This window comes from Eumetopias jubatus, unplaced genomic scaffold (genome assembly GCF_037043125.1).
Source record: "Eumetopias jubatus isolate StellerSeaLion01/CBP00866 unplaced genomic scaffold, mEumJub1_p1.0 scaffold_1, whole genome shotgun sequence".
Classification (NCBI taxonomy): domain Eukaryota; kingdom Metazoa; phylum Chordata; class Mammalia; order Carnivora; family Otariidae; genus Eumetopias; species Eumetopias jubatus.
In genome coordinates, this window is record NW_028274807.1 from 162,196,891 (window position 1) to 162,223,476 (window position 26,586).

The 26,586-nt window shown below is 51.3% G+C and overlaps 1 protein-coding gene across 2 annotated transcripts in view; it reads right to left on the reverse strand.

Annotated features, from left to right (window-relative positions):
* NUP210 (nucleoporin 210) overlaps nt 1-26,586 on the reverse strand; it is a 106,258-nt gene that overhangs the window by 48,770 nt on the left and 30,902 nt on the right. For both annotated transcript variants that reach the window (XM_028101643.2, XM_088027107.1), the window contains exons 7-15: nt 22,693-22,851; nt 22,060-22,128; nt 20,341-20,447; nt 19,165-19,305; nt 18,146-18,283; nt 17,038-17,193; nt 15,430-15,628; nt 10,523-10,668; nt 1,732-1,953 (exon numbers count right to left, since the gene is read on the reverse strand). In XM_028101643.2, coding sequence (XP_027957444.1) covers nt 1,732-1,953; nt 10,523-10,668; nt 15,430-15,628; nt 17,038-17,193; nt 18,146-18,283; nt 19,165-19,305; nt 20,341-20,447; nt 22,060-22,128; nt 22,693-22,851 — 1,337 coding nt within the window. The remainder of the gene's footprint in view (nt 1-1,731; nt 1,954-10,522; nt 10,669-15,429; nt 15,629-17,037; nt 17,194-18,145; nt 18,284-19,164; nt 19,306-20,340; nt 20,448-22,059; nt 22,129-22,692; nt 22,852-26,586) is intronic.

The window sequence follows — 26,586 nt, forward strand, 5'->3', positions numbered from 1 at the left end:
GGCGCCCAAGCCTGTGGGTTTTCAAATGAGGAGCCCACACAGACTTGGAAGATCCCTTACAATGAGGTGCAGGTGTGGGAGGGTGTGTGCTGATGGACAGAGGCCTGCACGGCAGACGGATGTGTAGGGGCCTCAGCCCGCACGCCCTCCTCCTCTCTGAGAGAAGTTCACTTGGCTGCTGCAGAGGCCACAATTAAAGATGCAACAAAAGAGGGAAATTTAGGGGCGCCTGGGTGGCTCAGATGGTTAAGCATTTGCCTTTGGCTCAGGTCATGATCCCAGGGTCCTGGGATCAAGTCCCGCATCGGGCTCCCTGCTAGGCGGGGAGTCTGCTTCTCCCTCTGCCTCTGCCTCTCTCTCTCTCTGACTCTCATGAATAAATGAATAAAACTAAAAAAAAAAAAAAAAAGAGGGAAATTTAAGTCTGCTTTTAGAGCTGAGACCTCAGAAATCAAGCCTAGGCCTGAGTTTTGCGAGCACCCCAGCTAATGACCCATCCCAAGGAAGCACCCCGGACCCCTCAAATGACTCACGCTTCTGTAGGACCCAGTGGTCGGGTCTTAGAGCCCCTCACATTCCCTGACCACAAGGCAGGACAAAGGGTGGTTTCCACGCTGACCTGCAGGCCCTCGGCCTCCACCGCAATGACCCCAAGGGAGCGAGGCACAGGGCATGGAGTGGGAGGAGCCCGGAGGCGCCTCTGCTCAGAGGGCCAACTCCTATGGCCCAGCAGGGACACAGATGACCAAGCCGAGCCAGGGGGGAGACGCTTTATTCTCTTATTCATTTTTCTTATTTAATTCTTTAAAAAATATTTTCTTATTAACTTTTTTTTTTTTTTAAACCAAAGCCAGTAGGTATCAGGGGCTTTCACTGTGCATCCTTCCTGCTCACACCAAGGCAGTCTGGGTGTGGCACGCTTCACAAGGGTACCTTGGGTGGTGTGCATGTGTGTGTTTTGGCGTCAGCCGACGTTCTTTGCCCCACTGCATGTGCAAGGGCATTCCCCCCTTCCCTGAAGACGTGGGCTCTCTCCTACCCCTCCTGATCCCCCCACCCTCCCACCTTGCTTTTTGTTTCCCGGCTCCGGGGCACCCTGTGATTGGGGGTGAGATCCCTACTAGCAGCAAAATCAGCACTCGGCGCTGAGCCTCCAGAGTGGCAGCCACGGGGCGCCGGCTGGGTGCGCTGCTGCTTTCTCCAGCCCATGCTAGCCCCACGAGAGTTCAGGTCATAGACATGTTGTGTTTGGTCCACCCAGTCTCCGAATTTCTTTGGTTTTCAGCATTGCAAAAAAACAAAAATTGAGGGATTTCACATAAAAAAAAAAATTGAGATTCCTGGCTTATCTTGAAACACCAAGAAGATCTGCCAAACCTGGGCTGAAATCTTGCTCACTAATACTATCTGCCTGACCCTGAAGACCTCTGACTGTGACCCCTCCCCCGGTCTCGTCCCATCCCCCAATTTGGTGGTGGGCAATGATGAAACCCCGAGAAAGAAGAGGTCACCCCAGCGGTGGAAAGGGAGCTAGCTCTAGCAAAGCTGTCGTGTAGGTCCCCAAGTGCTACACACCGATCAACCTGCCTATCCACTCAGTCATGCCACTTCACTGATCCTCAGCTTGCCTGTCTGTGAAACGGTGCTGTAAACACAGCAGGGTACTCAGGGAACGGGACTTTACATCCCTCCCTCTGGACAAGATGGGTCTAGGGGTGACAGCCCTTTCACCTGCTCGCCCAAGGCCTGGCAGGTCACGAGGATCCAATGTTGCTGGTAATTCCGGGAGGTAGAGGGCCCCAACAGAGCCAGGCTGATGCTGTCTGTGTCCTCGGAGGTGATGTTCCGGAAGAACTTGGAAGGCTCGAGGACCCAGGGTTTCGGACCTCCTTCAAACAGCATCTCCTTTGAGGAGCCAAGGGTCACCAAGGCAACAGAGGAGGGATCCACCGGCTGTGGGAGAAAAAAGGAGAGTTGGCATTCCTCTGGAAGGCACGTGCAGGGGAGGCCTTGGCCCGCTGCCAGCTTGCCCCTGTGGAGGTCAGACAAGCCCCAACCCCTCTTTGGAATTTGGTCTGCTCATCAACACCGGATTGTCGTCAAGATCCAAAGGCCTATGAGTGCTCCGGGAAGAACTGTGTGCCCATTCTGATATACTGCTGGGGGTGGGAGGCAAATTGATTTGCCTCTTCTGTAAAATCATGGGTAAAACCCTTGAAAATATCCGGAGCCCCTGAACCCGAGAACTTCTCTTCCAGAATCTAACCTAATGACAGAACAAGGAGGAGAGAAACAAGTTCACGCACAAGGAGACATTCATTACACTCTTACTTATTATAGCAAATCATGGGCCAACAATCTAAAATCCACAACGGGGGGCTGGTTAACTAAATGTGGTCCATCCATGCCACAGGAGGTGATGCGGGTCCCTAAAGCAGTTATTTACGAAGAGCCGGGTACAACACTGACTGTGTAGTGTGATCACAACTATGTTGTTTTAAAAAGCATAAAGCAATCCTACAAAGAAATACACCAGAGGAAGGAGAGCAACAGCAGATGGCCTGTCCCTGCTGGCGATTTGTTTCCTCTTTACTCCACTGAGTTTCCCACACTTTCTGTAACTTACAGAGGAGCTTCAGGGGGGCAAGGCTTTTTTGCCTGTTTTGTTCTCAGCACCTAGAACAGTGCCTGGCACACAGTCGGTGCTCAATCATTACCGGTTGAAGGAGAGAGTGAACACTAAGTCCTAAAAGTACCCAATAAAGGAAGGATGAATTACATTAATTTTTACAAAAAGCTCTCATCCGCTTTCACGATCTTTGTGCTGAGGGTCCCGGGGCTGCCCTGCATGGGACAGTGGCTGAACTGAGGGTCTGTGGGGAACAACAGGGAGGGGGGCAGCACCTCCGGAAAGATGAGGTTTGCTGCGCACAAGGACATCTCCCCTCACAGACTCAGCAGGGGTGTAGAGAGAGTGGGCCCTCTGCGGGGTCCCCCAGCCTTGCTCCCTCGCTCCCTAATGGGGCTTGTCTGATCCCCCGCCCCAGAGGGTCTCACTGAGATCGCCCCGAGGCCTTACTTGTCAGCTAGCCTCCCTGTTGGACCCCCTACTCTACCCTGTAAGAGCGGCCAGAGGTCCCTTCCGAAAGCACAGATCTGACCATGTCACTCCTGCACAAGACCAATTTGTAGCCCCAGCTGCCCTCAGAAGAAAGGCTCTGTGAGTCCGGGATTCGGGCTCTCCCAGCCTGGCCCTTACCTCCGCTTTTTTTTTTTTTTTTTTTTTTTAAAGATTTTATGTATTTATTTGACAGAGAGAGACACAGCGAGAGAGGGAACACAAGCAGGGGGAGTGGGAGAGGGAGAAGTAGGCCTCCCATGGAGCAGGGAGCCCAATGCGGGGCTTGATCCCAGGACCCTGGGATCATGACCTGAGCCGAAGGCAGACGCTCAACGACTGAGCCACCCAGGTGCCCCGGCCTCAGCTCTCATAGTCCCACCTTCAGACTAGCCTGTCCCTAGGCCCTCACAGAAGCTGCTTGCTGCCCTGGTCCCCTGCCCACTCCTTCCCTCAAGAAGCCCCTGTTTCCTCCCTCACCCAGTGACATCCAGCCTGCCAGGGCCAACAGCTCCCTCACCCCGTGTCACAGAGGAAATGACTGGTCTGGGTGTCTGCCTCCCTCATCAACCTATGGGCTCATGAAAGGTAGGGCGTGTCAGTTTCCTTCTGTATCCACAGTGTGAGCAAACTGTATGAGAAATGGAAAACCATGTAGAGAAGATAAAAATATTTAAAAAAACGTTGGAGGAAATTATAACAACTCGGTGATACTATTTCTTAACCATGTGATTAGCAAAAATCTAAAAGTTTGAGCACATGCTCTGCTGGTGAGTCTGTAGAGAAACATGCACCCTTTTCAAAAAATTTATTCACTTTTTTACTGAGATGTAATTGGCATAGAACATTATATTAGTTTCAGGGGTATAGCATAACAATTCGATATTTACATGTACAGTTGACCCTTGAAAAATGCAGGGGTTCGAGGCACTGACCCACCAGGCGTCGAAAGTCCACGTGTAATTTCTGACTCCCATATAAGGTGATGGAAGCAAGACTTCTAAGGATCCTTCTAATATAGGTTTAACTTTGGAACCAAATGAACAACTTACATATACATTAGAACAAAATAAAAAAAAAAAACACACCAAAAAGTAAACCCTAAAACTGAGAAGAAATGGAAACAGACCAATCTGACGGATTGATCACAGCAATGCTGCTATGACCAAGCCCACACCAGTCCCCTACTCTTGGCCTCAATGATCCCTTAACCTCTCACGAATCCCAACATCTTTCAGAACGAGAGTTGCAAATACTTGTCACCCTGATGGCCTTGCAACAGCTGGCCCGATGCGGGTCGGGGTGTGTGGGGTTGGTTCCTAAGGGTGGAATCAGCCTCAGGCAAAAGGGATGCCAGGATCAATTAGCAATGTCTGCTGTGGGCACAGATACACACAGGTGCCATGTCTGCATTAGACTGGAGTCCACATGGGCAGGGGCCACTTCTAGTTCAGAATGGCCAGCATGCTGGGAATGTGGAGGCTACTGCTAACACACACTGAGTGCATCCTTAGTTTACTGCCTAGAACATACAGAGTTACGTCCAGGTCCGGCTTCCCCAAGCTCTACTCTCCTGAAATCCTTAAAGCCCTAAGTGTTCGTGCTGCTCTGGGCAGAACATCCAGTCTCAGACCCCTCTGCAGGTAGAGACCAGAATGTGTTGCTGGGATGTCATAAGGACAGGAGGGTCAGTGTAGATTCCCGTCCAGTCTACACTGACCCACTCACCAGGGCCAGACTGGACGGGAGTCTACACTGACCCACTCACCAGGGCCCCTGACCCTCCACCCAGCTCCTTCCATGCCTTCACCCCCATGGTAGCTGGATCCTTACCCCCCAACTGCCAAGAGCCTGAAGTCCTCACAGGTACAGACTGATGACCGCTCGGCCGTTACCTGCAGTCCTGGACCCGGAGCAATTCCCCGGCCGGCTGGTGACCACCTCAGTATGGAGGGGGAGTCATCTGAGTGACAGCTTTAAGATGTACACACCCTCCCGGATGGGGGCAGGCAGGCAACATGACATGACCTGCTGAGGCCTATTGGGCACAGGTTCTCTGGGTTGGGTACTTACACTAAACCGTTAGCAAAGAAAGGGCATCACTCGTCAATGAGAAGTCTGTCCTTTTTTTTTTTTTAAGATTTTATTTATTTATTTGACAGAGAGAGACACAGCGAGAGAGGGAACACAAGCAGGGGGAGTGGGAGAGGGAGAAGCAGGCTTCCCGCGGAGCAGGGAGCCCGATGCGGGGCTCGATCCCAGGACCCCGGGATCACGACCTGAGCTGAAGGCAGACGCTTAACGACTGAGCCACCCAGGCGCCCCGAGAATTCTGTCCTTTGAAAAAAAATTTATTTCAATATGGACACTTTCCTGAATTTGCTATTGGATATCAGATCTCTAGGCACCCCTCCATACACATGTGTGCACATGTGTGTACACATATGAAATTTCAAAAACCTAGGGCGCCTCCACCCGCAAACTCTACCTTGCTGCATGCCCAGGTCTTGAAACCATCAAAAGAGCCCTTTTTCTGCACGTGAATCGCCAAGTATCATCAGGGCCTTCGCTTTTCCTCCTCAAGACACCCTCACAGCCTGCACCACTCAGGCCTCTGCTCAAACATCACCTCCTTGGAGAGGCCTTCTCTGACCCCTTAGGACAGAACCTCTTGTCATTTGCTACCTCCTTTCCCAGCTCAACCATCCTTCTCACTACGTGACACCATTTTCCGTATAGTCATTTTTTTTCTGTCTCCACAACCAAAATGAAGTTGTTACTGGTCCACTATGTGACCTTAAACAGGTTAACTTCTATAAGGCTCAGTCTCCCCATCCAGTAAAATGGGTACAAGAACCCAAGCCTCATGGGATTACCGTAGAGATTCAAGGGACGTGAACGAAAGCCCTGAATACATGTCCAGCGCATGCTCAATAAATGGCCCTTGCTATTATCAACCATCATTATCGTTAACTGTCATCCTCATTTAATAGACAGAAAACATGAATCCCAGCAAAGTAAAACATGTGCAAGTTCACCCATTCTGTTCTGACTCCGATGCCCTGTTCTTCCCCAAGTCTCAATGCTACAACCAGCAAAACTTCGCTGTGGGCAAAGCAGGTCACTGTAAACGTGGCCAAAGGATTTTGCCCAAAGGGAAGGATTGTGTAAAGGCACCGCGTGGCCTATAATTACCAGCTGGAGAACTGAATTATCACCTTCACGTGTAATTCTCTTCCCATTCAGGCATAAAAGTGTCACAGAATCCTGTGCCAGGAAGAAAGGTTAATAATCAACACAGACACTCATAAATCGTACAGGCTCCTCGGTGGCTGTGAAAGTACAGGTATTTGAACTGGCCAGGCCAGAGAGGAGAGGGGCCCTGCACCTCAGACAAGACTTCTACTACTCTAGGCCTTCGTATCCTGGTTTGCAGAACAAGAGATTGAACCTAGACATCAGGAGGCCCTTAGCGAGGACAGCCTACACTTCCAGCAGACGGCATCCATGCGCCCCCTCGCAGGGATGCTCACAATTGGTCCAGGATCAAGAGACAGAAGGAGCGGGGCAGGGTGGGCAGAAGTTAGGGCCCCACTGCACCTGGCTGTCCCAGAGGCTCAGGGGTCATCATGTTCAGTCATACTGACACTGCAGGAATGGAGAGCCAGGTGAGGTCCCCAGATCCAGGCACTAGGGACTCCCAGAGAGTAACCTGCAGGTGGGTTGAGGGACGCCAAATCCCTGCAGTAGACAGAAGCCGAAGAGTACCTGGGGTGCTGACTGCAGAGGGAATTAGGTAGCTGGCAAACACAAGCCCCTCCAAGGTCCAAATAGAGGAGGTTACATGTACGTTGGGGGGCAGGGCCGGGTAGTGCCCGTCTTACGTGTGGACCTGATTTTGTCCTCCCTGACCTTCACCAACTGTCCACTGCTAGGTAAGAAGAGAATAAATATCCCACTCCTAACCCAGCCTTCAAACACCTCCTTGATCTGACCCAGAGAGCCTTCACAGCCTCCTGTGTCACCCGAGGTATACTATTTCTAGTGTCCTCACCAGCCAAGATTCCTACAAGCAGGCCCTCCTTCTACTTCTGTGTTCATCGGTGACCTGTCCCCCTTGGGGCTCTTCATTCCCTCTACCATGCTCACTGCAGTTGTCTGAGCACCTGCCTTCCCCACAGACCGGTGGCCACCTAGGGCACAGTGTGGGATTTCTCCCCACATCTCTCTCTCCCCAGCCTGGGCTGTGTACCGATTGTACCTACCCAGGAATGATCTGCAGAGTAAACTGGTAAATGGACAAGCAAACAGTCATTGCGAGTTGCTTTCCCAGTTTCCACACTCCTCTCTTCCTTAGAGGAAGGACCACATTTTGTTAGGGTAAGTAAGTGTCCAGCTAAAATATTTCCCAGCCTCTTTTGAAGATAGGTGTGCCCAATGGATTAAGTTCTGGCAAATGAGATACAGGTAGAAACTGTTCCTTTAAACTTCTGACAAGGTTACTAGAAGAAACTAACTCAGCTGGGAGGAGAGCTCTTTCCCCTTCTAGCTACATCGGAATGCAGATGTGATGGCTGGAGCTCCAGCAGCCATTTTAGACTATAAGGCAAACTTGAGGATGAAAGCCACATATTAAAATGGTGAAAGATAGAAACCTGGGTCCCTGATGACTATGAGCTGCCACACTAGCCCCATGTGAAGGCTCTCATGTGAAAGAGAAATAAACCCTCTATTGGCTAAGCTATTGTTTTAGATTTTGTTATGTGTAAACAAACCTGATCTTAATAGTTATCAAGACAGAAGAAAGATAAAAGAAAACATCTATATCCTTCTCCTATAATGTGTCCAGTTAGGAAGCCTTGATTGGGGACATGTCTATATTATCTTCACCCTTAATCCCACCTTGGGACAGTGAGCTCAGTCAGTGGCCTCTGATATTTCAGCCACACACCCTAGATAAATAGGGTGTCTGGTCATTTGGAGCAAACACCAAGGAAGAGCCCTGAAGAACCTCCTCCCCAGGGTCCAAGGGAAACTCCACCTTAGGCTACGGCAGGGGTTCCTCAAGAATGCTGCCAATCCTTGGCGCCTGGGTGGCTCAGCCATTAAGCGTCTGCCTTCGGTTCGGGTCGTGATCCCAGGGTCCTGGGATCGAGCCCCGTGTCAGGCTCCCTGCTCAGCAGGAGGCCTGCTTCTCCCTCTCCCACTCCCCCTGCTTGTGTTCCCTCTCTCGCTGTCTCTCTCTCTCTCAAATAAATAAAATCTTGAAAGAAAAAAAAAAGAATGCTGCCAATCCTCTCGAATCCTGTTCTCTGAGCCCTATCACAGCTTCCTGATGAGGAAGGGGATCCTGACTTCCTAATTTTAAACTGCCATCCTCCCTTCTTTACCCCCCCTATTACCCTCTCCTACTTCACTTTTTCCATGGTAAGCACTGGTCTATTACCATCTGTCTCTACCTCCGTTTCCACCAGCATGTCCATTCATGAGGACAAAAATTTCTCTGTGTTTTCTGCACTGATGTATCCCTAAGGTTTAGAGCAGGGACTGGTGCAGAAAAGGTGTTCATATAGATTTTGGTGGTGGTGTGGGGGGGAGAGGTCAGGAGATGTTGGTTTCTGTCCTGGCTGGTAAGCCTGGACACATTTGCCCACTCATTGATTCTAAATAAAACAACCCTTCTCAAAAAATATGCACTTCCAGGTATTTAACCAAAGCAAATGAAAACACTAACTCAAAAAGATATTTGCACTCCCCTGTTCATTGTAGCATTATTTACAATAGCCAAGACATGGAAATAACTTAAGTGTTCAGTGACAGATGAATGGATGAAGATGTGATACACACACATACACAGGAATATTATTCAACCATAAAAAAGGATATCCTACCATTTGCAACACCATGGATGGACCTTGAGGGCAGTGTGCTAAGTGAGATAAGTCAGAGAAAGACAAATACTGTATGATCTCACTGTAATCTAAAAGAGAAAAAGAGCTCACAGATACAGAGAACAGATTGGTGGTTGCTGGAGAGGGGCATGGGGCAGCAAATGGGTGAAGGGAGTCAAAAGGTACAAACTTCCAGTTATAAAATACATAACTCATGGAGATGCTGTGTACAGCATGGTAACTAGAGTTAATAATACCGTGTTGCATATTTGCAAGTCGCTAAGAGTAGATCTGAAAAGTTCTCATCTCAAGAAAAAGATCTGGCACTACGAATGGTGATGAATATTAACTAGACTTACTGTGGTGACCATTTCACAATGTATACAAATATGAATCATTACAATGTACACCTGAAACTAATATAATGTTACATGTCAATTATACCTCAATGAAAAAAAAACATAAAACCAACCCTTGGTGGTTGTCTCTTCTGTGTCAGGCACTATGCTTGGGACTAGGGGTTCAGAGGTAAAAGGCTCTAACCTCACTGACCCTGCTTCCAATGCGTGAGGGGGGAAGAAAACCTGTCACCACAAACCAAGGGGACCAGAGCTGTCCTAGAGACTGACGCTGGGCATCAGAGAAAGGCGGCCCTGATTGGTCCAGCCTGGAAGCTGGTGGAAGGCCCCCCCAGGACAACCCTTTCGCCCTCCCCTTCAGGAGGAGCCAACTCACCCTCCCTGAGCCTATTAGAGGCAGGGTTCTCATTAGGTCTGCCATCCTGTGATGGGGCTGCTGCTGTGTGATCCCTCCCAGACCTTGGGAGGAGGTCTGGTTCTCTTTTATCTGCATTTTAGTAACTAACCCTACTGAGCACTCACTACCTTCCAGGCACTGTTCTAAGTCCATTTCATTCATTAGCTCAGTTTCTCCTCACCACAACCCTACAGTTTAGGTGTTGTATTAGCCTCATTTTACAGGCAGGGAAATGAGAGGCCCAGAAAATTAAGTTAGCCAATGCCACAGAGTTGGTGTCAGACCTGGATTCAAACTGGGGAGTCAGTGTCAAAGCCAAGGCAGTGAGCTCTGAGCTGCAGAGGCTTTAGCTGCCTCTGGGCCACAGATGGACAAAGGGGCACTCACATACCAGCTGGTTGCCTGATGGCAGGCAGACAGCAAAATCCAGACCTGACCCGCATCTCCCAGACCCCAGAATCTGCACCACATGCCATCCTAGGGTTCCATGGAGACCCGGCAGGACAGCTCTGGAGTGGACCAGAAGCCCTCCTGTCTAGATCTCTACAGAGAGCATGTCATCCACACACAGTTAGCAATCACCGTCTGCCATCAGGAAGGCTCTGCTCCTTCAAGCTCCTTCCTGAATCCAGACAAGAGGGAGCGGAAACTATTCCAAAAGCTATTCTGACCAGTCGGGGTTTTAATACAAATTTGCCAGAGCAAATGAATTACTGGCATCAGGGGAGGAGGCGGAGGGCAGGGACCCCAGGCTCACCTTGAGGGGCAGGTAGGCAGCGATGGTGATCCGGGCACTCAGGTAGATGTGGCCATGTCTGTAGCTCACGAGGAGTGTGGTGTAGCCCTGGACCTCTGCTCTCACCTTGACCCCACTGCAGTGCTCAGATCCTGGCTGCAGCCTCCCTGTAAGAAGAGGGCCAAACGGTCACCGTGAACTTGCCTTTGTTTGGAAAAACATGACAGGTTGAGAGCCCCTCCTTCATCCTGGGCTTGATACACAATCTAATTTTTTCAACTTAAAAATTTGAAGTATAAGTCCCATACTAAAAATACACATAGCATAAGCATATAATTCACGGTGATTTTTTTTTTTTCCTTCCACAAACTGAACACACCCTGTATCTAGGATCAAAAAACATGATGACCTGTATCCCTGAATCTCCCACAGATCTTTCTGGTCACTAGCCCTCCCCAAAGGAAAACCACTGTTACCTGACTTCTCGCCACTAGCTTAATTTTGCTGGCTGCCATATTTTATACGTAGTGAATCACCAAGCATAAACTCCTTTGTGTCTGCCCTCTTAAGCTCAGTATTGGTGGTGAGAGCCCTCCTTATATTTTGCACAGTGTAGATCTTTTGTCCACATTTGTAGTATGATTGCATTGTGTGACTAAACAGCTGCTGATGTCCCCACGCTACTGCAAACATCTGGGTTGTCTGCAGCGTGGGGCTCTGACGCAGGGTGCTGCTATGAACGTGCACGCGTGTGTGTTTTCTGGGATGGATATATTCCAGCATTTCTGTTGTGTGTATCCCTAAGAGTGCGGTATGTCTGCCTCCAGTCCTTACTGCCAGGGCAATGGGTATGTTCGCTTTTCATCATTATTGCCAAGTATCTTCCCCAAAATGGATGCATCAAGTCATACTGCTACTAGAAGCTACATAGCATCCCCACCAATACTTGGTATTTTCCACGAGTTTTAAAAAAGCCATTCTAGTGGGAGGATAGTGGTATCTTACTGTTTTCTTTCCAAACATTTAGAAAAAAATTCTACCGTGAAACTCCACACACCCATCCCCTAGATTCTACAATGAACATTTTGCTGTATTTCTCTTACTACATATCAATCCATCCCCCTACCCATCCATCACCTGATCTTAGTTTTTAATGCATTTAAAAGTAAGTTGCAGCTTCAGCATACTTCATTCGAAATGCTTTAGATACGCCTAGTTATCTCCAGTTCAATACTCCTTCCTGGTTTTTTTTTTTTTTTTCTTAAGGTCAGATTTACACAAAGTAAGACACAGATCTTAAGTGGGCCATGCCATGAGCTCAGACAAAAGCATCCACCCGTGAAACCCGAACCTCTACCAAGATGCGGGACACACCTGCCCCTACGGTTCCCTCCCACTCCTTCTCGGGTGACCCCCCCCTTCAGAAGCCATCACTATGGCATTCCGATGTTTTTCCACCATAGTGAAGTTTTGCTTTTTAAATAATAGTTTCATTGAACTATAACTCACGTACCACAGAATCACCCATTTAGAGGGCACTCATAATTCAGTGGTTTTTAACATACTCACAGAATTGTGTAGCTATCACCACTAATTTTAGAATATCTCATCTCCTAAAAAAGAAACTCCGCATCCATGACCAGTCACTCTCTGTGTAGATCAGTCAGCCTCACACTGCACATCAATGAAGGGGGGCTCTTCACATCTGGCTGGTTTCACGCAGCATGTTTTTGAAATCCATCTATGCTCTGGCATGATCAATAGTTGGTTCTTCTTTATTGCTGAGTCTTCCATTACAAAGGTGTTCCACAGTCTGCTCATCCATTCACCAGCTGATGAGCATTGGGGTTGTTTCCAGGCTGGAGCGACCAAGGAGCAGAGCCTGCAGTGCCCTGAGCAGAAATCCCTACATCGCCAGAAAGGGTGTGCTATGGAGTCCACGCGCAGAGACCAGGAGCTCCGGAAAACTGCAACTCTGCCAAGTGGGCCGATTTGTGTTCACAAGTACACACAGTAGACAGGGAAATGCTACGTCTGAGTGTGGACCCTGCCGGCAGTGAGTCTGGGCAAATGCTTTTCTGGACACGGCCCCAAATTATGAGCCAGGACGCCAGGTCCTCTGCATAGCTGGGAAAAGGGTGCTGGAGAAAGGGGGTCCTGACGCACGGCAGAGGAGCCTCCTGAGCATGATGCCCTCCGCCTCCCATCCCAGCCTGCCTGGTGGGAAGACTCAGTGCTCCCCGAGTAGTAGGCTCTCCCCATCCTGCAGCCTCCGCCCTGGCAACGAGAGATCCACCTGCACGGACCTGGGGCCGAACTTGAAACATGTCACCCCCTCTGTGGTCTCTGGCTCCTGACATACTCTTCCCGTTCCTCAGGACACTCCCAATTTGTCCACTCTCATCCTTCGGGTGCAGCTCTCATTTCCTCTAAGCAGCCTTCCCAGGCACCCCCAAACTGGCTTAGGCACCCATTTTCTGCACATTTCTGCTGGGGACACGCCCAGGAGTGGGACGGAGCTGCCGGGACCTGTGCTCACCCACAGGCGCACTCCATCCCAGGCACCATAACTGCCCGTGGAAGCACGGGTCTTGCTCGGCTGTGTGGGCCATGAAGGCGACACCACGCCTCTCGTGTTTACCAGGAACCCCCAGAGCACAGCACTTACTAGGGGCTCAGTGAACAGGTTGCTGAGAACCAGCCAAGGCTGGGAGCAGAGAAGGGGCCAGGGCAGAGCGAGAGCTGAGGTGTCGCCACCCTGGGCACTGAGCCTAGCCAAGCCTGAAGCCCTGGGGCTCCAGAAGAGGCTCCATCAGAGGCTCCCAGTGGTGCCTACAGCCCCAGGACTTTCAGGGGGGCTTCAATGATGAGGACAAGGAAGAAATGGGACCCTAGCAGCCAACTCCAATAGGAACAGGGTGGAGCTCCAAACTGACCCAGAGGGTGTTAGGGGCCTGGGGCCGCCCCTTCCTAAGAATTGGGACCTGAGTCCCATCGTGTGTCTCTTCACCCTTGGGCAATCTTACCTGGGAAAGAGACTGAGACAGAGAAGGAAACCTAATGTGGGGACCCCCTCTGGCCCCAAGCATCTGTTCCATGAGTCTCCTGTGCCCCAGACAGATGTCACCCAATCTGCTGGCCCCACCTGGTCTCTAGTCCCACAGATTTCCATGACACCAGCATTGCTCTGCCCAGACGAAGCTCCGGATTATAAGATACATAGTTCTCATATAACCGAGACCCTACACACAGGCTTCAAAAAGCCACATCAACTCTACACTGAGGGACATTTAAGGGGCTTTGTAAGGGAAATTTTGATGCCACAGGATTTTGGTCTCAGCTGCCATCTTCAGAACCAAACTCCTTGAAAAATGCTTCTGCACTGGGCTGAGGGATGTTCATTTGTAACCCTCACAGCCAAGTGAGGAGCTAGTATCCCCATTTTATACATGGAAAAGTCGAGGCTCAGAGAGGCTGGGCAAATTGTCCACCATCACACAGCCAATATACGGAAGAAGCGGTGCTCAGACCCGTAGCTGTGGAGCTCCCAACCCTGTCCTTCATGCCCAGGACCTCCTGGGCGCTGACCCAGTGCCTGGGGCCACAGCCTGCAGACTCTCCTCCCAGCCATCAGCAGGCTCCTCTCCCTCACGCTGATGTCTTCCTCCATCCTAAATGGTTGCTTCAATGAGGACACTTAAATTTTCATAAAGCTGTTCCTCCTGGGTGGTCAGAGAGGCACTGCAGCACCGGCCAAGGAAGGACGTGAACGCGGTTTGCTCAGTGACCTTTCAGAGACGCCGTCCCCTTCCTCTGCATAGCTTCGGGTTCACACAGACCACGAGTAACCACAAGTACAGCGGGGACACGCGAAGCCGCCTGGCACCTCAGGCGATCCCTACAAACACCTCTGCCAATTGAGCTTCTTAAACCCGTCAGGATCGAGTGCTCTGCTCAACAACCGACAGTTGCTCCCCACTGCCTGGACCCTGAATCCAAGCCCTTCGTGATTCATGATTTGACACGTTCCAATCCCAGGGCCACTGTATGTGCCCGTGCCACTGTATGTGCACGTGCCCGTGCCCCACCTCTGGGCCCTGACCACAGACACCCTGCCCACCTGTCACTTCTAACCCCTGCCCAAAACTTCTTCCTCCCTCAATGGATCATTAGTCCTTGGTTTTCTCTATCTGCAGAGGAACCCCCCGGCTGCCCCTGGCTGGCTCCCCTGGGAGGCACAGTTTCTCAGGGGACAAAAGGCTTCATGGTCAGTGTCAGATCCACCCAGGTCTCTATCCCATCCCACCTGTGCCCTTGTGTGACCTTGGGCAGCAGGCAGCCCCAGTCTCTTCATATGACATGTGGCCCAACCACAGCTCCCTGCCCGCCCCCCTGCCGGAAGTCTGATGAGTCACACACACCGAGTGCTCACTCCGCACCTGGCAGGGTTGACATCCCTTAAACTAACTGCCACGGCCACCGTCACCACCGATACCACCACTAAGACCCTGCAGGGCATGCCCAAGAGGAAAGAGCAATGTGCACAGCTTGGACTGCTCAGGGCGTTGGAACACCAAAGTGTCAGGATTCTGTCACCAGCTAAAATCCCTATGGACAGTGTATTGTGAGCACCTACTACCTTCTAGACAGTGTAATGGGCATGAGGACATGCAATTCCATTTAGGATGACACCCATTTTAGAGATGGGTGGTTCTGAAAGTCCAGTGACAAGGCAGGTCACACGGTGGTCAGGAGCCAGACAGGACCATTGTTGAGGGTGGACGAGGGGATAGATGCCATTCCTGATGCTGTAACGCTCCCCTGTTGCCTCAAGCCCTCCATTCAGGAATCTGGGGCAGCCCATGTTGAGAACTTATGCAGTCTGGCCTGATCCCCCATCTGGTGCCCACTCATTAGTGCTGGTTTACCTGGGAGTGGCTGGAACACGCCTTGGTTCTCCACCTCGATCACCAAGTCAAAATGGGAACAGTCGCTCAGGGTGACCACCTCGTTGGCCCCACCAGGAATGAGGCCATTGATCCTCAGGGGCAGTTCCAAGGTCTGGCCCACATGTGCCTCCACCTGGCACGGGGCGAACTCCATGCTGCTGGGCTCGATCACATACACCTGGAGGACAGGGGTGTGGATGGGGGTCATCAGGCTCCACGGGAGAGGAAGAGCCTGCGCCAGTATTTACTAAGGGCTGCCGTGCACTGGGTATTGAGGACAAGTCAGTGAGAAAACTGAGCTTAGGGGACATGTGTGCTGGGGACTGGAGTGAGTTCAGGGACAGAGCTGTCCGGGAAGGCCCCTTTGATACGGTGACACAGGAGCTCAGACCTGAGAGGCATGTCAGAGGCGGCCAGACAGAAGCATGGGGGAAAAATGTAGGAAGAAGACACAGTGTGTGCAAAGGTCCTGAGCCACGTACCAGCCCAGCTTGCTGGAGGAATATAAAGAAGGCCACGGTACTGGGTGAGAGGTGTCATCACTCACAGCTAACACTTCTATAAAACAATACTTTCCACACTCCAGGTTCTGTTCTAAAAACAGTGCTAAATTCAATCCCCTGAGCCTGTTTGTTAAGGAGATTGTGATAGTAACCTCCACCTGATGAAGGACGTGGCACGGGAGTTTAAGGGACTTGCCCAAGCACAGTGGAGACTGGACTGGGCAGCCTGGCCCCAGAAACCAGACTGTAACCATTACACACACTGTATCTCAAGGAACTGCTCTCAGACTTCTGACTGAGCAATTGGGTGAAAGGTTGCACGTTTACTGAGATAAAGAAGCTTGGAGGGGGGCAAGATGGTCATAGTTTATTCACATATTTGGCAATTATGCTGTAGCTAAAGGGTCTCAGTTATGACTCTTTTTCTATGAGAATGAGATCCATCTTTAGACGGGTGTGTGTGTGTGTCTATGTGGATCCAAATAAAAAGACTAGAACAACCATGTCCCAAAAAACTTAAGAGCAGTTTGGGATTGGACACACTGCGTACAGAGCTTTGACTTCTGCCCTAAATGGAGGAATAATGGCAGGCTGAGGTCAGGGTCAAGAAGTCAGGAGGCCGAGGCAGGGTGCGCAGAAGCTCAGCTGCAGATGACCACTCCTACCCGAGGCCGTTGCTCAGTGAGTTGGTCCTGCGTCACCTGGAGTCAAGAGCCAGGTGTCGGGCCCCAGTACAGGGAAAGGAAAGGAGTCAGACCCAGGTCTTGTAGAGTTTGGGGCCTCCCTTTCACTGTGAATTTACCAACACTCAGTGGCCCTTCCAATTCAGACATTCAGACCTTTCAGGTCTGAGTTTTCTAGAATGACTCCTTTGAGTATCTCATGTCTTCTGTGTCCTCTGATCTTCCTTCCACAAATTCCTACTATGCTGACCTTGGCCCTTCTGGGTCCCATCCCCTGCCTGGTGGGGGATGTCACATCCATCCCACTGCCCGCCACCAACACCAAGTACAAGCCTGAGGGCTGGATATGAGGAGGCGGCTAGAGACCGCCAGTCTGAGCCTCCGGGCCCCTGAGGTCTCACCTTCATTTCCCCGAAATGTAGCGGGTTCTGCACGTCATGTGCCTGGATCACACTGAGACCAGTATCACTGCCTGTGGTCATCACACCCTTGACAGTGACCGTGGCAACCACGTAGCTTGATGAAGACCAGCTGAAGTTCCCACTCCCACCATGGGCCTGGAGAGGAAAACCATCAGATCAGTCCACCTGCCTGGTCTCTCTGTCCATCCTTCTGTCTCACTCTCTGACTCGCATGGTCAGCGGCCTCCCACTCCATGGGCTGACATCTGGCTGGAGACCACCTCCCCGCCTCGCTCTCTCCACCCTGCCTCGTTTCTCTTCCTCATATTCTGGGGGCCTTGTGGCTGACACCCACTGATGACCCTAACAGTGGCCCCAGACCTGGGAGCACCTACAGACTGGACTGGGAGGACCCTGGGCCACAGAGTCAGGTGCAGGAAGCTGCTTCCCTGCCCAGGCGCAACACTCCCTCCCGGCACACACCCCAGCCGCTCCTGGTGATCCTCCATGGAGTAGAGACAGTCCAGCGGCTTCCCAGGTCAGGGGCCATCACCCCGGAGCCTGAGAGAGGCCCAGGAAGGGGACACACAGGTAGCGGGTCCCAGTGACAGGCATCACTCTGCCAGGGAGGCAGCGGGGACTGATGGGGACTCTAATGGCCACAGGGGCTCAAGCCCCCATGGGAGTCAGTCCTGCCAACGAAGGCCAGACGGGCACGTGAATATCAGAAAGCAAGAACACTTGAGAGGTGACAAGAGTTAGAGATGTTTTTCCCTTGAATTTCACATTTTTCTCCAGGGATAGTTACGCTACTTGTAGAAAACAATCATTTTTTTTATGAAAACAAATGCAGGTGGAATTTAAATCTGTATTCCAGGTTTTCTTTATCATGCTTTCGTTTCTGTTTTTCAGGTTTTTTTTTTTTCTGATTACCAAAATACAGTGCTGTGCTAGAAACCCCAGAAAATATAAAAAGCATAAAACTCCCTGATTTTAAATTCTCTCCAACCACTAAAAGGTGAGATTAAAAGAAACGGGATAGGTGAAGAGCCCCGATCCCATGGAAACACCCAAAGGAATGCACCCAGACGTGGGGTGTCACGGTTACCTTGATTGTGTACTGATAGGCGCCCGTCTTTGGTTGCCACGGAAACGTCAAGATGCTCGGATAGAGGGTGATGGGGATGTGAATTTCTACCTCCTGCTGGTTCCACACAGGCACCCGTAATGTGTGGACCCCTCCATCCTACAAGGGGGTGAGGGCGCCGCACGTCACCATGACAACCAGGTCATCAGAGGTTTTCCCAGTCAAGCAGACCCCCGCCCCTTCCCGGAGATGAGGTCACGAAGATTCTGTGATCACCGGGGAGCAGGAAGGAAGATGCTAAATGCCCTGCAGCCTTCTCTGTCTCCATGGAGACAGCTTTCTATGGCTCTGTAACAGCCACTCAAGTAAAAGCTGCTTGACTTCATCCTCAAAGCACCCCAGATGGGATGATGTGGTTACCCCCACCTTACAGATGGGGAAACTGAGGCATGGGGCACAGCAGCAACTTTGCCCAAAGCCCCCAGAGCTGAAGTGACAGACAGGCAGGAACTGCTGTCTGCCCCACAGGCCATTTCTTCTGCTGCCTCCTAAGGGGTCGGGACAGGTTTTGTGCAGGGTAGGAAGATGAGAACACCCATGCCGATGTTCCAATCAGTAAAAAGACTGCTCACACCTGTAACTGGCCTTTTAAATAAAGGGGGAAAATGAAAAGACTTTAAAGGACCCAGGAGCTAAAATAGCCAGCGGGATGCTCCTGGCTCCGGGAAACGGCACAGCTAGACACACGGGCCCAACACTGCTTCCCCAACAGGGTTTCCACCCCAATCCCAGAAGGGCACGCTCACCTTTACAGAGGCTGGCAAAGGGCAAAGGAGTAGGGGCACCCCATGTGGACACAGGGACAGGGAAAGCCCAAAGCTCCACCACCAGACATCTCCCATGAGTCCAGATGGGAGGCAACCCCCACAGTACCCACGAGAGCAGTGCACCAGGCTGAAGTTGGGGTCCCCGGCTCCCCGGGGTTCACGTCTAGCCTGGGAGGGTGCGGGGGGGGCAGACAGAGGGAGGTACTGACTTGCCTGGTCTACCACAGAGGTGAGGGCTGCCTCGATGGCCGTCTGGCCCCGCTTTGTTGCCCTGACGTGATGGTATGACCCATTCTGGGAAGAAGCAAGCACCTCAAAGAACTCAGGAGGCAGCACAGTTTCGATGCGAATGTTCTGGAAAGGGAGGCAGGTTGGGTGAGAGAGGTGTTTCTGGGATGAGTCAGGAAGTCAGAATGCAGGAAAGGAGCAATGTGACCCACAAAGAGCAGCCAGGCCGGGCCACGGGGCCACCCAAGGCCCAGAGGCCTCCAAAACCAGCAGACGAGCTGGACGAGGCCCTAGAACTGGGCTCTGACCCCTCTGGCCTTTGACCCCCTCCCAGGCCACCACACTCCCCGCACGGCCTGATGACCCAGTCCTCCTCAGGGGAGCCTGAGGCCTACTATAGTCGGGTTTCTCAGACCCTGAGGTCCCAACGAGGAAACCACCAAACACAAAAAAAGGTCATCGGTATCTGTCAGAGCTTTCTTCCCAAAAACTGGTGATCGACAGTCTTTGTTCAGTAACACGAGGAAAGCAATGACCTGCAAAGCTGCCCCCGGGGGAACGCTGCCTCCTTCTTCTAAAACCTCAGAGGCCACTAGGAAGGTCCCAGGTGTTCCCACTGATGATCCTGGGAACCTCTCACGAAGGACCAAAACCTGCCGAGACTCCTCTCCCTCTGTCTGTGTCTGCCATTTCTTTCTAGAGCCAGAAAGCTAACTGAGGTTGGCCTAGGTCACCTGGGCCTTCCGGACAGTTACAGGTACTCCTGGCCCTGCAGGGAAAGGTCAGGGAGTGCTCCCTGCTCCTCTGTAGAGCAGGAAGAGACGGATTCTCAGCACCATGATGTCTCAGGCTATGACAAGCGAGCAGGAAGGCAGCAGGCAGATGCTGCTCCCCCATCACCACCTTCTGGAACCGAGCTGCCTGCGGCCCCCTCTCCCCACTCCAGCCCTGCAGGGGTAGGGCTGGGGGGCACAGACTCACAGGTTCACAAAGTCCTGAGAGGCCCCAGAGATGTCACAGTACTGTCTCTCATGGACCCAGAAACACCACTAGGAATCAATAACTCAGCTTGCCTGCATGGGGGCCCTGCGGCTTTGGGGGGCCGCTTCGGGAGGCACATCTCACACTGACACCCCACTGGGACCCAAGGTAGGCACTCACGTCTGAGAGGTAGACCTTGTTGCCGGACTTGTCAAGCACTTCGATGGTGATTTCATACAAGCGGCCAGTCTCCAGCACCCACCTGTCACCGGGGTGGACTGTGAACCCTACAAAACGGAAAGCAACAAAGCCTGACCACTCGGGCCACACGGCCGTGCTGCTGAGGAAGGGGATGGCACCAGGCACACCTGGGGGACCCCACAATGGCTCACTTGCACTCCCCTGAGGAGAAAGAACAGCTGCTAAGCACAGTGAGATCTAATGCCCACCATCAGCCCTGAGCCCGCAGAAGCTGGGGTGAGCTCTCAGCTTCCCCAGCACCACCCTGAGCATATCCCACACTGACTGCTCCTGGGCTCATTCAAATTTGAACCTGTCCACTGAAGGTCTAGACCCTGAATCCACAGTAGTTGTATGAACCAAATCCACAGCAGGTGTGCACTCTGAATGCACAGTGAGTCTACATCTGAATCCATAACGCTCTGAATCCACAGCAGGTCTGCACTCTGAATACACAGTGAGTCTACATCTGAATCCATAACCCTCTGAATCCACAGCAGGTCTGCACTCTGAATCCACAGTAAGTAGAGCTCTGAATCCACAGTAGGTCTTGGCTCTGAGGCCTGGCACTGAGCATTCTATCCGTGTGAGCAGCCCTCCCTCCCAGGCCTCCCCATACACGATGCGTACGGGCTGCTCGCTGACCCCTGTGAGGCCATGCACTCTCTCACCACACCCTCGCCCGAACTGTTACCTCTGCCAGGCCGACCTACCTACAAAGGAGCAGCTTCTGGGAAATGCCTGCCTCAACCCTCATCTCCCAGAAGCCATTCTTCGGCACTCACCTTGACTAACTCTCTACCACTGTCCTGTCACCATCTGTTTACACTGCTCTCTCTGTGCAAAACCAAGCACAAGGACCTAAGCTTCCTTCCTCCAGAACTCTAGGCCCAGCACAGGCCAGACAGAGGGAAGGTACCAAGAAAACCTTTCTGAATAAAGGTTAAAGAAAACCTTTCTGAAGCTCCTAAGACACACCTGCCTGGTGTTACCACATTGTCAGCTCAGGTCTGCACCGATCAGCAAGCTCACGTGGTGGCTAACAGGAGGACCTAGGGGTTTGCTGCATGTCAGTCAAATGTTCTCTCGCCTGAACCAATTCAGTACACCCAAGAGGTGCGTCAACTCGGAGCAAACTCAAAGGAAGCATCATCTCTATGACCTGGGGTGACACTTGTGTCCTGGACATCTCTCAAGCATTCACCAATTATGGCAGCTCCTGGGCCCTGGCTCCACCCCCACGGGGCCTCCATGACCGCTGAGTCCTCCCTTCCTCTCTTGGGTCAAATGCCTCCCCTTTCTCCCCACTGAGACTTTTACCAAGTGTCTCCTTGCTTTAGGGGCTCCTTTGTCACTGAGCTGACCGACCTCCAAATGTCCACAGGTTTGGACAGAGCCCTGGTACAGAAACCAGGAGGAGACAAAGTCCTCCAGACCCTACCCAAACACTTCTCGGCCTCTGGAGCTGCCCACCTACCGTTGACCTTGGCCTACCCTCTGCTTGTTTCCGTGCATCAATGCAGGGAGGACTGGGGAGCAGCCCTGGCATGAGCTGGCTGAGCTGGCCAGTGTGAAGCATTTTCTGGGGAGCTGTTGTTGCCTTTATTTTTTTAACTCCTGTCAGTAGCACCTGGGAGGACCCAGGGTGACCAAACTTACCCAGGTATCCAGGTTCAACCACGTAGATGGTGCTATTGGGTAACCTGGAAGCACCCTGCATGCGAATACCTGAATTCTTACTTAAGGAACAAAACACAAGAAGGAGAACAGAGCAACTGGCAGGATTCAGCTCACATGCGTAGGAGAGAGGATGAAAACCCTTTGTGTGAGGACAAGTAGAACAAAGCCACATTCCAGAATCAGAGGCCACACCATGCTTCCTATACTAGCAGAGTAGTCTCTGCTAGGGACACTGTCCCTCCCTCTGCAAGGGACACTGGAGACTACATGAACAAGGCTAGGACAGGGCCAACCCACACGCCGGTTTGGAAACAGCCTTGCCCAGGACCCTCGGATGGGGCTGCCCGTGCCAGGGAAGGTTCCGGAGGCGAGGAGCGAGGCTCTGCTCCTGCCACCACCTCCCATCCCGGAGCCTCTCCTGTGAGTCACCCACAGAGGTGAGCGTTCCACACAGCCGTGTTGCTATTTCGGTTCTTTCCAATTTTCAGACCTTGAGTGAAAACGGTTATTTTTAGCCTCGCCAAGCTTTCGGGGAGAAAAATGACTTCCAAACAGCAGATCTCCTGCGCAGGACATGCTTATGTACTTGCAGACAGGCCGGGGAAAGGATATTCCTGTGGCTCAGGACCAGGCTGCTCTGTCCCAGCTGCACAGCGGTGACCATCGATGTGTCCTGGTCCAAGACAGCCACGGGCCGGCCCGTGTCTCCCTCGGGGCTCGAGATGCTGTTCTGAAGCTGGAGCTCATACTGCTCAGAAGGCATTGACAGCTCTGGCCGCCCAGAATAAAAAAAAAAAAACAAAGGGGGGAGACAAGAGCAAAGACAGGAAACATTAGAAAGCCATATATCCGCCCCACCCCAAATCCCTGGACCCGGCTTTCAATATGACTGCTTGATTTCTCTTTCTTTCTTCTTTTTTTTTTGCTTAGTTTCTTCAACACTTTTTTTTTTTAATTCTGCTATAGTTAATATACAGTGTTATAATTTTCTCAACACTTTAAAGTTTAACATTATTCTTCGTGCCTGTGGACAAAACTGACACTCCCCATGAATTTTCAGAAGCAATCAGTTTTTTACTGACTGTCATAAACTGTTTTTTTTTTTTTTTTCATTAAGCACAGCCTCTGACACCAATTGCAGGCTGCTTGCAGAATCCAGGAGTTGAGTGAATTCGGCCGCTACACCGAGGGGCCTGGGGTAGGGCTCACTGGAGCCATGCAGCCTCTAAGGGGGTTCCAAAAAGGCACCAATCCATGGTTTTCCACCAGGTTTGGGGAGTTCAGTCTAGGATCTGCAAAGAATGTTCTCTGTTGCTATCTTGACCATCCATCAAGGTTTCCCTGCTTGGTGTCATGTTGTAGAAGAGAGAGAACTTGCTCCATCTGGGATTTGAGGGATGAAAAAACGATTTCCCCAGGAAAGAAGGGATCCTACAAAACTTGCCGCTTCTGCATCAGTCTTCCACACCCTATGTGTAGTGACCATGAACGCTTTTATAAATGGCTACTGTTGACCGCAAAATCAAGATGTGGCAGGACCGTGCCTGCTGCTTTATTGGCCTGTCACCCCATTTTACCCCACAACCACCCTTGCCCTGGGTACTGCTGATGCACACACCTTCAAGATGGTGGTGCTGTGGAAATCGAGCCAAGAAGCCCGCTGGTCCTCCAGTGGGGAGTGGCGGAGCTGAGTGAGATCCGAACCAAAGAGAGCAGGATGAATCATTGAACACTACATCAAAAACTAATGATATACTATACAGGGGCTAACTGAACATAAAACAAAACAAAAAAAACAAAGAGAGCAGGAGCACTTTTACTCAACCCCTCCAGGTCCTGTCCGTCAACTTTCCTACCGAGCAACCTGCTCACAGAGCCTGGGGGCGTGGCCACATCTCTGCCCTCCAGCAAGAGACAGGAGGGAGAACCAGACTGGACCCTTGCTCACCATTCCTCCCCAGATCCCAGCTCAGGGCCTTCCACGGGAGGTGTCCAGGACAAGGGCCAGGAGGAATTTCAGCTAGAGCATCCTTAGAATTCCCAAGAATTCCAACGGGAGCTCTAAAAAGGAAGCAACTGGTCCACTTCCTGTCTTAGGGTATCTTCTGTGTGTTCTAATAAGTCCCCAAGAATTTGCCCTAGAGCAGAGGGTTCTCAAAGTGTGGGCCCTGGACCATCAGTGTCACCTGCCAACTCCAAATGACTGCCCCGCCCACCCCCCAGAGCTGCTGAATCAAACTCTGGAGGTGGGGCTGGTTCTCTGAGTTTGAACAGGTCCTCTGGGTGATTCCAGTGCACACTAGAACTGAGAATCCCTTAGCGTATACACAGCCCATCTCCTTGTCCTCTAACTGGGGGAAGCCCAGCTGAGCTGGGCTAAGATTCTTGAGGATTATATTGTTCAGAATATGGCAGAAGTGCATCGAGAATCCATGCCATAATAAAATAATGCCATTGCACAATAAAGCAGTATTACTTTATGCTGTTTTATGAAGCACTAGCTTCCTCCTTTATTTAAAGTTCTCCAAATGAATAGGCCATTTTGCAAAATGAATATACTGATACTCAAAAGATCTTGCACAACAACATAATTACAAAATCCTAAGACAATGAAAATAAGGGGTTTGTCTGACTCCTTAAACACCTCTTATAATGCAGAACTTGCTACTTGTGAGAAGCACTGAATGCAGAAGGCTTTGCAGATGCTAAGGGTCACTGTCTATCTATAAAAATAGGAAGGCCGTTCTTGGGGTACCAGACCACCTCATCTACCATCTGTAGAGGGTAAAGGGTCATCACCAAGGCTGCCCTTCTATAAGCCAAGAGGCCCAGATGCTTCTAGGAGACAGGCTCTGTGACCCTCCTGACCCTGGCTGACCCTCCAGTTGTGCTTCTTATCATCCCCCACCATGGGTAGGCTCCAGGGATGACCATGGAGCTCCTGGGGAGGTAGATCTGAGCCCAGGAGGATGAGGAGCTCACTCTCCCACCTCTGGCTCCAGCCCCTGCTCACATAGCCATAAGAGCTAGTTCTGGGCAGCCATGGCTCAAGGATGTGCTGGGTTCCAAGTCCCTTTGACACCTGGGTCACCGACACCAGCCTATGCAGGTGATTCTCCCAGCCTCAGTGCATTTTATCTCTGTCTCTTCCATGATTGCCCTCACTCACGTTCTTTCGGACACCAATTCCCTCAGTCAGCGTGGCCTCCCCACATTTTGTTCTGTCTGATAATTTGGTTATTGTGCCAGTCATGTGTTCAAGCAGTACAAACACCAACAGGATTGAGAACTGAGGGGAGAGACCTGTGGCCCCCCTTGGAAACATTGCCCTGCAAGCAGCACACAGCCCCCTGTTACAAGCTCCAAGAGCCCCTCCCCTCCCTTCCCTGCCCCCACTTGTAAGATGTTTGCAGAGTAACCATTGGACTGGCTGCTGGGCTGTGTGCTCCAGGAGGGCAGGAACCCAGGCAGCATATGCAGCCTCCAGCAGACCACGGCACTGAGTAGGTGCTCAATAAATGGGCTTGCAAGAAAGTGAGCCGCCCAATAAAGGGAGGCAGACAGAGGGAAATAAAGATATGGAAGAAAAGAAGAAAAATTACATTTTTAAGGAAGGAAAACTGAAAAAAAAAAGAGAAAGAATAAATTTGGGGTTATAATTATCTGCGTGTTAATAAGTCCAGATAACCGGCCTCTAACCTAGAATTCTCTAAGCCAACACGGGACACCACACGAGACAGACAGCAGCTGAAATTCATGTCCCTGTTATGCCATCAGTCGTCACTTCCCTGTCTAGTCAACTTGTTTAAAAAGACAGTGATGTGAATTAGATCTCAATTAAAAAAAAAAAGCCTAATCCATCTAAAGCAAATGGACAGAGTTTCCATTTGTATGACTAGGTCATGGTGGACCTTGCTGGCTCGGTTCTCAAGGCTTCTGTCTGGAAGCCACTCCAGACCTGCATCAACCAGACCATCAATCACACAGGCGTGTTCATTTTTGGAGGAATTTTCCATCTCGTTTCCGCAATGATGAAAGGGAGGCAACATTCCTATTTCCTGCCCTGGGCTACCTTTCATGTGTTCCGACTCTTTGACATGTATGGTAGGTCAGTGACCCAACCCACAAGTTTTCTGGGTCCCTTGAGATGTGCCGTTCCTCTGGACTATGACATCTGAACTAATTCAGGGTGAGCTCTCAGGACCTCTTCATTAAATCACCCACCACTAACCATGCTGACTGCCCTCCCCAGTTGGGGCCCAGCTATCAGATCTCTGGCCAAGAGCCCCCGCCCTGCTTCCTACCCAGAAGGAGTCTATTCTCAGCTTCCGTGGTCTGAGGGGCAGAGTGCTCTGCCACACTGTAACTTCTCACCAGATCCACTGCTCCCTGGTGAGGCAGTGTCTTTCAGGACCCCATCTATGGAACAAAACCCAAGTTTCTTGGATACTGAAGCATCTATGTGCTTCTTACACAACACCCTGCATCACAGAATGACCCTCCAAC